The 11,162-nt window shown below is 56.2% G+C and overlaps 1 protein-coding gene across 1 annotated transcript; it reads right to left on the minus strand.

Annotated features, from left to right (window-relative positions):
- Nucleotides 1-3,890: 3,890 nt before the first annotated feature.
- On the minus strand, nucleotides 3,891-5,073 carry POU3F1 (POU class 3 homeobox 1). Its single transcript, XM_069875298.1, has one exon. It carries the CDS (start codon nucleotides 5,071-5,073, stop codon nucleotides 3,928-3,930), a length of 1,146 nt encoding a protein of 381 aa, XP_069731399.1. The 3' UTR covers nucleotides 3,891-3,927.
- Between the last annotated feature and the right edge of the window lie 6,089 nt (nucleotides 5,074-11,162).

An 11,162-nucleotide genomic window follows, 5' to 3' on the forward strand; every position in this document is an offset into this window, starting at 1 on the left:
CCAAATACGGCTCCCGCGCCAGCACAAACCCCTCTAACGCTGGCCATGCACACGAATCCTTTCCACATCTCCACTTCTTACTTTGCATATCGCACTATTCACTTCGTGCACCGCTAAATAGCTGTTTGCACCCCTTCTTTTCTTTCACGCACCATCACAACCCTGCTTTCCGCCTGGTGCGCTTCGAACTCGTGTGGTCACTTCAGCGAGAAACCACCACCAAATAAATAAAAACACAAACCCCCTCCAGCCTCCCCCCAGTAATTGCTACTTAATCCTTGACCAAGATAACTAACACGTTCTTCTAAGAGTGGGAAACCTTGGGGGCGTTTGGTTTTTAGAACGGCTGAGCGCTGCAGAAATAAGAGAGATAAAGCGTATTTTAGGTTTTAGCATGAAAGAGCTAATGCGGTGGGGCTGCCGGCGCCTTATAGAATCTGACAAAGCGAACAACCCAAGGGTGCTCGAGCTCCCCGGCACTCGCGGCGCATCTCATCCGTTACGAGAACGCGATGTGAAAACTGACCCTTCCCATCCAAGTATCAGGAGAAACGCTGCTTGCCAGCCAGGTTACTCCAGAACGAAGAGGCTACCGAAATCCCTCCTGGGAGAGAAAAGCAGTACAATTAATCCTTCGATGCAAACAAGAGTCTGTTTCCTTTATAAAATAAAACCTCTTTTGTTCATTTCTGATTTTTTCTTCTTCCCTTCAAGCCTGGCTGTGGCACAGAAATTATTCGTAAGTAAAGGCTGCAGAGTTCCAGCGTTACCAAACATTAACCACAACGGTACGTGGCGTGTGAAATGCCTAGAAGAATAGCAGAGTTGAAAATTAATTTATAAGCTTTACTGATACATCGAGTCAAAGCCTCGGATCACCACGCTCCTTTGCTTCCTTACTGGTTTGCACCATCTCAGCTCCAGCATACGCTCAACTACTTAGAAATGAGTAAATATTCAGTAAAAACAGCGAAACTTTAGGAATTCAGGACCCCTACGACAGCCCGATTCTGTGCTTTTGTAGCAACACCAATCACGTCACAGAAAAGGAGGCAAAGTCTGCAACAAAAGCTGAACAAAACACACAATACGCGCTGAAACCTTTAAGTGAGATTCCTTATTTTTCCTCTGCATGCCAAGGAAAGTTATTAATCCACCAAACCGCAGCGTTTGTACCATTTCTTTACATACTTACGAGTTTAAAACACAGTATTTAACAAAATAACTGCTCAAAGGGACTTTATTTTAAAACCTTACCCCCCCCTTCACTAGAATTTTGAGTGAGAACTGAATAGCTCCATATCCAATGATGCAGAATAGCTGCATTTTAAGAGACGTGGAGAATGTGATAATTTATAACATGATCTATCACATTGTTGCTTAGGCAAGTACTTTCCACACCCCCCAACGGCACAAAATGCAACCAAATCAAACCGCAGCGAAGATAAGAATTTTCAGGCACAAATTAAAGCGTAAGTTATATTTGATACGCTAAACATTTATATATAAATATAAATATATGGATTCCTATGCAGGATGCAGTGCTACCGCTATAAAAATCCCTTTCCAGCCTGCTGTTTTCACAGCATTTAACTCGTACCAAGAGCGACGTTGGGAAAGCAGCAAGTGCCAGATGTTCAGGACCATCGGCAAGGTCCCTGCCAAATAAAAAGAAAGAATTTGGTGCTTTCCTACTAGATTTTGACCCGGTGTTTCATCCCCGCAAGAGCTCTGTGTAAACACACGTTTCAGAAGTTCTCCCGACACGAAAAACACCAAAGGACCTGCAAACACAACCCTTAAATGCGGCTCTTCTTGATGCTCACTGGAAAATAAGAGGTTTAAAGCAGAGATGCAACCGGTTCTTCTAGAAATAGAGACGGCAACAAGAGAATTTTCAGCCTTTCTCGGCATCGCCACAAAATATTTGGGGATGAAACCACGAAAGGGAAAACTGGGGATATCAGAAAACCCAAGAGTGTGGTTCGAGTGGAAAGAAGGGATCTCCTCGGCTGCGTTAGCGCGTTTATTAATTACCTCTGCGATAAGAAAGTTGTGTCAGGAAGGGTTTCCGCTCCCACCGCACAAAGTTGGGTTAAAAGCGGTAAAATTGGCTGCGGGTTCCGGCCGAGCCCAGAGACACGCGGGGGTCCCCGAGGTGCCGGCACCGACGGGGCGGCCGGGGGATGGAGCCGGTCCTGGCTGCGTTAATAACCCCGGTCCCAGCTCTGCTCCCGGTGTTAACAACCCCGGTCCCGCTCCCGACAGAGCTGCCCGACGGTGCCAACCGCGGTCTCACTCCCGGTAGAGCTCCCATCGTTAGCAATCCCGGTACCGGCTCCGTTCCCAGTCCCTGCCGAGTTCCCATCATTAACAATCCCGGTACCGGCTCTGCTCCCGGTCCCCGCTGAGCTCCCAGCGTTAACAACCCCGGTACCGGCTCCGGTCCCAGCTTAGGTCCTGGTACCGGCTCTGCTCCCCGACGGCTCCAGCCCCGGTCTCAGTCCCTGCTGAGCTCCCATCGTTTACAATCCCGGTACCGACTCCGCTCCTGGTCCCTGCAGAGCTCCCATCGTTAACAACCCCGGTACCTGCTGAGCTCCCATCGTTAACAATCCTGGTACCGGCTCCGCTCCCGGTTCCTGCTGAGCTCCCACCGTTAACAACCCCGGTAACGACTCCGGTCCCGGCTGAGCTCCCCGACGGTGCCAACCCCAGTCCCGGTACCTGCTGAGGTCCCGGCGTTAACAATCCCAGTACCGGCTCCGCTCCCGGTCCCTGCTAAAGTCCCATCGTTAACAACCCTGGTCCCGGCTCCGCTCCCGGTACCGGCTGCGCCCCCCGACGGCTCCAGCTCCGCTCCCAGTCCCTGCTGAGCTCCCCATCGTTAACAACCCCGGTACCGGCTCCGCTCCCGGTCCCTGCTGAGCTCCCATCGTTAACAACCCTGGTCCCGGCTCCGCTCCCGGTACCGGCTGCGCTCCCCGACGGCTCCAGCCCCGGTCCCTGCTTAAGTCCCAGCGTTAACAATCCCGATACCGGCTCCAGCCCCGGTCCCTGCTGAGCTCTTGGCGTTAACAACCCTGGTACCGGCTCCGGTCCCTTCTGAGCTCCCAGCGTTAATAATCCCGGTCCCGGCCGCGCTCCCCGACGGCTCCAGCCCCGGTCCCGCTCCCGCCGGGCGCCGCCGCCCGCAAAGACGACACGAGACCGGTTCCTGGGTAAATGGTTTTATGCAAGTAATAAAATATTTACTATAACATAAATAGAAACGAACCCTCGCAAGTCTACAGTGGTTTTGCGATTAAGATACAAACAAAAAAAAAAAAAAAACGAAAAAAAAAACCGAAAAACCCCAAGGAGGGGATGGGACCGGACCGAACCCACCAAACGGGAGGGACAGAGCTCCGCGCACGGTTAGAAAATAAATAGAGACGGGCCGGGGGGTGCAGGGGGGGGACCCCGGAGCATCCTCCAGGCGGGCCCGGGGATGGAGAGGGGGGGGACCCCGGAGCATCCTCCAGGAGGGCCTGGGGATGGAGAAGGGGGGACCCCGGAGCATCCTCCAGGCGGACCCGGGGATGGAGGAGTGGGGGGGACCCCGGAGCATCCTCCAGGCGGGCCCGGGGATGGAGAAGGGGAGGGACCCCGGAGCATCCTCCAGGCGGACCCGGGGATGGAGGAGTGGGGGACCCCGGAGCATCCTCCAGGCGGACCCGGGGCCGGAGGAGCCGCTGCCCCGCGGGCCCCGCGAGGAAGGGAATAAATTAGAGCTGGCAAACCTTTGGCTAGTGCTGCTGCGGCCGCGGGCGGAGCGGGGTGGGGGGGACCCGAGTCTGGAGGAATAAATTAAAGCGCGGAGGCTCCGCGCCCGCCGCTGCTCGCTCCGCTCCGCCGGGGCCCCCGGGGGCCGTCGGGGCCGGGCGGTCACTGCACGGGGAGCGCGTGGTGCAGCGGGGACGCGTCCGCCTGTCCGTAAACGTCGTCCATGGGCGGGTGCGGGACCCCCGCGGGGGTCATGCGCTTCTCCTTCTGCCGCCGGTTGCAGAACCAGACCCGCACCACCTCCTTCTCCAGCTGCAGGGAGTCCGCCAGGGAGGTGATCTCGTGGGCCGAGGGCTTGGGGCACTTGAGGAAGTGGCTCTCCAGGGCGCCCTTGACGCCCACCTCGATGGAGGTGCGCTTCTTGCGCTTCCTCCCCTGCGCCGCGATCTTGTCCAGGTTGGTGGGGCTGCCCGTGGAGGAGTCCGTCTCCTCCAGCCACTTGTTGAGCAGGGGCTTGAGCTTGCACATGTTCTTGAAGCTCAGCTGCAGCGCCTCGAAGCGGCAGATGGTGGTCTGCGAGAAGACGTTCCCGTAGAGGGTGCCCAGCGCCAGCCCCACGTCGGCCTGGGTGAAGCCCAGCTTGATCCGCCGCTGCTTGAACTGCTTGGCGAACTGCTCCAGGTCGTCCGAGCTGGGCGCGTCCTCGTCCGACGGCTCCGGCGGCCCCAGCGGCGGCGGCGGGGAGGCCGCCAGCTCGTGCCCCCCGGCCTCCTCGCCTCCCAGCGGGTCCCGCAGCCCGTGGTGCAGCGCGGGCGCCGGCCCCAGCATCCCGTTGAGCCCCGCGTAGGGCTGCGCGTACAGCAGCGGCTGCCCCGACGGCGGCGGCGACATCGGCGGCAGGTGCGGGCCGGCCCCTTGCCCCCAAGCCGCCCCGCCGCCGCCCCCCGCCGCTTGGGGCACCAGGGGCGGCCGGTGGTGGAAAGCGGCGGCCAGCTCGTCGCGGGGCCCCGGCGGGGCCCCCTTGGCGTGTTCCGCGGGCGGGAGGTGCGCTCCCCCTCCTCCTCCTCCTCCTCCTCCTCCGCCGCCGCTGCCCCAGTCCGTGCCGGCGCTGGGCAGCCACTGGTGATGCGCCAGCCCCGCGGGGGCCGGGTGGTGGGGGTGGTGGTGGTGGTGGGCGGCCAGCCCCTGCAGGTAGTCGTGGTGCATCATTTTCTGCACCTCGCGGTACGTGGTGCCCTGGTGCAGCCGGTCGCCGTCCGGGTGCATGAGCGCGGCGCCGCGCGGCAGGTACTGAGCGGCGGCGGCCATGGCCCCGACTGCGCCGCGCGGCCCCCGCGCGCCCCGCTTTACAGCCGCGCGCCGCGCCGCCCGGGACACGCCCCCCCGCGCCCCCATTGGGCGCCGCCCGCCCCGCGCCGCGCCCCCATTGGGCGAGGAGCCCGCCGGGGACACGCCCCCCCCGCCCCACTCCGCGAGATGATTGGGTGCGGGCCGCGCGGCTATTGGCTGCAGGAGGCGCGAGGGGAGGGAGGGGCGGTGAGGCCAGGGCGCTGATTGGATGAGGGAGGTTCATTCATGCCGAGCGGCCACGTGGGAGGCGCGGGGGTGGGAGTTGGGGGGGACCCGACGGCCCCGACGGCTCCGGCTCCGCTGGCATCGAGGGGCGGCTCGGGGCATCCAGGCCCCGCCACGGCGGCGGGACACGGCACAGGCAGCTCGGCACAGCACCTCCTGCTCCCACACTGCACCTGCGGCTCCACACGGCACCGCCTGGCCCTGATGGAGATGATGGTGCTGCACCTCCTGGACCTGGTGGAGGTGATGGGACAATAGCACGGCACCTCCTGGACCTGATGGAGAGGATAGGTCGATGGCATGGCACCTCCTGGCCCTGATGGAGATGATAGGTTGATGGCACGGCACCTCCTGGACCTGGTGGAGATGATGGGACGATGGCACGGCACCTCCTGGACCTGGTGGAGACAATAGGTTGATGGCACGGCACCTCCTGGCCCTGATGGAGATGATAGGTTGATGGCATGGCACCTCCTGGACCTGGTGGAGAGGATAGGTTGATGGCACGGCACCTCCTGGACCTGGTGGAGATGATGGGACGATGGCACGGCACCTCCTTGCCCTGATGGAGATGACAGGTTGATGGCACGGCACCTCCTGGACCTGGTGGAGACGATAGGTTGATGGCACGGCACCTCCTGGACCTGGTGGAGAGGATAGGTTGATGGCACAGCACCTCCTGGCTCTGATGGAGACGATGGGACGATGGCACAGCACCTCCCGGACCTGGTGGAGATGATAGGATGATGGCACAGCACCTCCTGGCTCTGATGGAGACGATGGGACGATGGCACAGCACCTCCTGGACCTGGTGGAGATGATGGTACCACACCTCCTGGCTCTGATGGAGATGATGGGACGGCACCTCCTGCTCCCACGCTGCACCCACAGCTCGACACAGCACCTCCTGGCCCTGATGGAGATGATAGGACGATACCTCCTGGCCCTGATGGAGATGATGGGACTATGGCACAGCACCTCCTGGCTCTGATGGGAGACGATGGCATGGTGTCTCCTGGCCCTGATGAAGCCAACAGCACAGCACCTCCTGGACCTGGTGGAGCTGATGGCATCACGGCACGACAGCGAGGCACCTCCCAGCCCCAATGGAGTGGACAGGACACGACTGGACCGAAACTTGGGTTCATGTTGCACCCACACCATGGTACCTCCAGACCCTGCCCCGTGATCCCCGTGCTGTTCAGGACACCGGGCAGGTCCCCAGGAGCATCTCTATCCCCTCCATCCTGTGGGTTTGGGCACAAGGATCAAGGCAACCTTCAGGGGTGACCACTGGCCAACGAACCCCGCAGTAATCAAGCGCTTCTTGGCTGTTCAAAGCCTTAATTTACCTTTTTGGTAAGCTCTGGGAAGGTGGGAGCTCTTCCCTAAACACCCTGCAGGATAAAGCACCGAGGGCCAAGGAATGAGGATCTGAGATCGTTTGGGCGTCATGGGAAATGTGGGTCTCGGAAGCAGCCTCGGAGGCAAGTCTCGGAGCCGCTCTGAGGGTTGGCACGGGATGAAGGGTGGAGGAGCTTGTGGGAAAGACGACGACAAGAAGCAACGGCCGCGTCTGGCAGCGCTGGGAGAGGGGCAAGCGACACCTTAATTAACCCAGCTCCAGACTTCATCTGGGGCTCGGGGCCCGGAGCGAATCAGGATGGGCACCGGGAACATTAATCACTTCTGAAAATTAATCTTCGCTTCTGTGTTCCCATTTGTAAAATGGGAGCAGCGACAGTGACCTTTGCCAAGGGCTCGGGTGAACAATGAACCGTCGGATCGATAAGCGTACGAGCGCAACATCTCAATGGCCACACGCGGAGAGGAGGCACCTGGGCAGGGTGGCTCTCTGCTCTGAAGGGCTTTAACCGCCCGGGAAGGTGTCCCGCATCCCTTCCGTCCACGCTGAAGACAAAGCACCAAAGCGCTGATTTGGATCATAGAAGCATTTGGTCGGAAAAGACCTTTGAGATCGAGTCCAACCGCACCTGCCCACTGCTGAACCAGATCCCCGAGCACCTCGTCTGCCCGTCTTCTAAACCCCTCCAGGGATGGGGACTCACCACCTCCCTGGGCAGCCTCTGCTAGTACTGAGAACCCTTTCAGTGAAGAATTTTTCCTGATTTTTTTTTTTTAAATTTATTTTTCACCAGGTTGGAAAAGACCCACAGGATCATCGAGTCCAACCATTCCCATCAATCACTAACCCATGGCTCTCAGCGCCTCATCCACCCGTCCCTTAAACCCCTCCAGGGAAGGGGACTCAACCCCCTCCCTGGGCAGCCTCTGCCACTGCCCAATCACCCTTTCCATCAAAAATTTTTTCCTAAAGTCCAGCCTGACCCTCCCCTGGTGGAGCTTGAGGCCATTCCCTCTCGTCCTGTCCCCTGTCCCTTGGGAGAAGAGCCCAGCTCCCTCCTCTCCACAACCTCCTTTCAGGGAGTTGGAGAGAGCAATGAGGTCTCCCCTCAGCCTCCTCTTCTCCAGGCTGAACACCCCCAGCTCTCTCAGCCGCTCCTCTTCTTCTCCAGCCCCCTCACCACCTTCTGGCCTCACCAGCTCCTGGCAGGCTCCGGTTTGCTCCCCCCTTGCCAAACCTGACAAGTTCTGGATTGAATACGTGCATTTTTGGCTGGGGAACGACGCGCAACTGGTTCCTCTCACTGAACCCAGTCTCTCTTTTTAGACACAGAGCTCTAAAAAGAAGCTGGACTTTGCAGGAGAGATGGTTTCCTAGATCACAGAGCACCTTTCATTAGGAGAATAATGGTCTTTTTTTTTTTTCCTGAGAAATCCTTTGCAAACACTGTATACGCCCGTAATGAATGTAACCCTTTCAGATGATTCAGTGACACGCTGTAAAATATCATACTTGGTTAAGCATTTTCTGTGTATTTTTTCCTGACCCAGACTCATATTCATGTCAACTCTCCATGATGCAGTGCCATAATATTCAAATTCTTGGTAGCCAATTGCTTTTGATATTTATATCCATTTTTAAGGGAATCACGGTGAATAAATGTGCCCGGCTCTAACTTTATGCAAAATAAGCTGTGCGTAAATCAGTAAATCATTAGTAGGAATGAATCATTTCCAAAGGCTGAGGACTGGATCGCGCTTCAAACTTTTATCTGTTTATGTATTTCAGAAGTCAGCGAAGGAGAAGACACAGAGTGTGATAACTGGTCCCCACCACAGACCGCTGAACCAGTAATAAGATTTATTCCTGATCAAACCATCTTTTCAAACCAAGGCGTTGCACACAGACTGTGCTTTGGGCTTGTTTTGCTTAATAAAAGTTGGATTTAAAGACTGGAAGCACGAAAAGCAGAGAAAGATGAGAGATTCCTGTTTAACCCTTGCTCAGCAACTCCATCTCCAGAAGCGAGAGCCAGGTGGCAAAGTATCTATTTTATAAAATAATGAGAAGGAGATGAAAGCAGAGTGTTCACCCCAAGTAAAGTTGATGGGAAGGGTAAAGAGATAGAATCATAGAATCACCAGGTTGGAAAAGACCTCTTGGATCATCGAGTCCAACCATTCCCATCCTCTGTGTCCAAACCAGCACTGACTTCCAGACCTGGAGGTGTGTATTTGTGTTCCTGCCATCCCTGTCTCCACAGAGATGTGCTCCTGAGGAGCAGCGCTGCTCGACAGACCCAGATTTCAGCGCGATAAAAGCGTCTTTGCTTTTTTAAGAAGTATTTTTATTTTAAGGTATTATTTTTACATCGCTTTTCCAGAGCCTCCCACAGCAAATCCCTGCAGGAGGGCATCCAAGTTTCCTAGCAAGAGCTAGTTCCTTCATTATGCCTTACCAGGAATATTGGCATGCAGTCCATTCCCTCTTCAAGGAATAAACAACCCCATGGGCAATATTCGATATGATTCATTCTCTGTGTGACTGTGACAGCATCAAAACCTGCCTAATGCAGCTGGATCTGAGGCTGGTGGGAGGACTGAAATAACGAGGCGAGCTCGGCACGTAGGGAAGCGGAGCCTGAGCCGCTGCGCGCGGCGAGGGGGCTGCTGGCTGAGCAGAACACGCTGGGCTGCCCTGCTTGGCTCCAGGGGTGCTCGGGTTTGGGGATGATCTGCGACAAGGGGCCGTGGCATGTCAGGACACCACGGCTGGAAGCTCCTCTCAGGAGCTGGAGGAGTCACAGAATGGTTTGGGTTGGAAGGGATCTCAAAGCCCATCCAGTCCCAACCCCCCTGCCATGGGCAGGGACACCTCCCACTGGATCAGGGGCTCCAAGCCCCATCCAACCTGGACTTGAACCCCTCCAGGGATGGGGCAGCCACCCCTGCTCTGGGACAACCTGCCTCCCCACCCTCACAGGAAAACCTTTCTCCCTAACATCTCATCTCAATCTCCCCTTTTACAGCTTAAAACCATTCCCTCCTGTCCTGTCCCTGCCCTCCCTGATCAAGAGCCCCTCCCCAGCTTTCCTGGAGCCCCTTTCAGTCCTGGAAGCTGCTCTAAGGTCTCCCCAGAGCCTTCTGTTCTCTAGGCTGAAGAGCCCCACGCGTGCCAGTTCCCCCTCTCCTCTCCCAGTTTAGGTTTTAACTCCTGCGTGTAACGCCCAAAGGATCCACAACGCTCGACGCTGCAGTGCCCTCAGGTGTAGTAGGAGAATCCATGGAGCAGGAGGGGCTCAGAGAGGGGGAATCCCTCCAGCCTCCGGTTTTATTTGGGATGAACAGCCCCAGCTTTCTCTCCTACAGACTAGAAGGTTGGAGTTACACTGCAGAACGACTTATCCACTAACACACAACAAAGTGAGCAAGCAGTGCCAGGTCCTCACTTAATGGGCAAATCCTGTCTGACCCAGTAAATTCAACTGTGTTTTAGGGGCTTTAAGCCAGCCTGGGGTTAGGATTGCTTTCTCTTGCAAGGCAAAACAACAAAGACATTGCTGCTTCTACCTCCAGGTCAAGCAGCCTCCCACGCAGAAGACAAAAATCAATTTGCGGAAAGAAGACAAGCAGGATTCTGTGAGCTTTGGGTCCACGAGATGTGGCAAGTGCCAAACAACAGAGCTATGGGAGAGGCTCTCACCCTGCAGCTGCTCACCCTGGAAGCCAATCCAGTGGGAAAACCAGTGGGTTCCTCCTAAGTCCTGTTCTCCAGCCCCTTCACCAGCTTTGTTGCTCTTTTCTGGACTCGCTCAAGAGCCTCAACATCCTTCTTGTGGTGAGGAGCCCAAAACTGAACATGGGATTCAAGGAGTGGTCTGCGCCTCGGATCCTTGTCTCCTGCAGCTCAGCACAGACTGAAGCAGCTGCTGTTTGTGGCCTCAGACGTCAGCGGATCGAACAGTGGATCGGTGGGTTTGCACCATTTCTGCAGAAGAAAAGATACCAGCATCATCTGTCAGCTGAGACGGCTCCAGAAGCCAAGTCGTCTCCGAGTAAACTCTGTCTGTCTAAATGTCCTTCACTGAGGGCTAGAGCACAGATAATAAAGTTCTACAACTTTTTGGAAGGCTCTATCTTTTGGCAAAAGATTCTTTTTGCTTTGCTCAGCTAAACTTGCAGAGTTCTTAATTCAGCGAGTGCCAATGAACGAGTTAGTGGCTGGGACAACAGTGGGTGGACAACCACAAAACTAGAGAAGCAGAGAAAGAGAGAGGGAATCGTGGACAACAGTTTACACAGATGTGTGAAAAAAGCTCACTATGATTAGCTTTAGTCTTATATGGTCCTGTAATTATCTGAAAATTGTCCAGAAGTATGTTCTCTCAAGGCCAAAACGAGTGCAAAAAATGCTGTCGTGATCTTTTATTCAATCAATGAAATTTAGATTAGGCAGT

The sequence above is a fragment of the Phaenicophaeus curvirostris genome, chromosome 23 (assembly GCF_032191515.1).
Source record: "Phaenicophaeus curvirostris isolate KB17595 chromosome 23, BPBGC_Pcur_1.0, whole genome shotgun sequence".
NCBI lineage: Eukaryota > Metazoa > Chordata > Aves > Cuculiformes > Cuculidae > Phaenicophaeus > Phaenicophaeus curvirostris.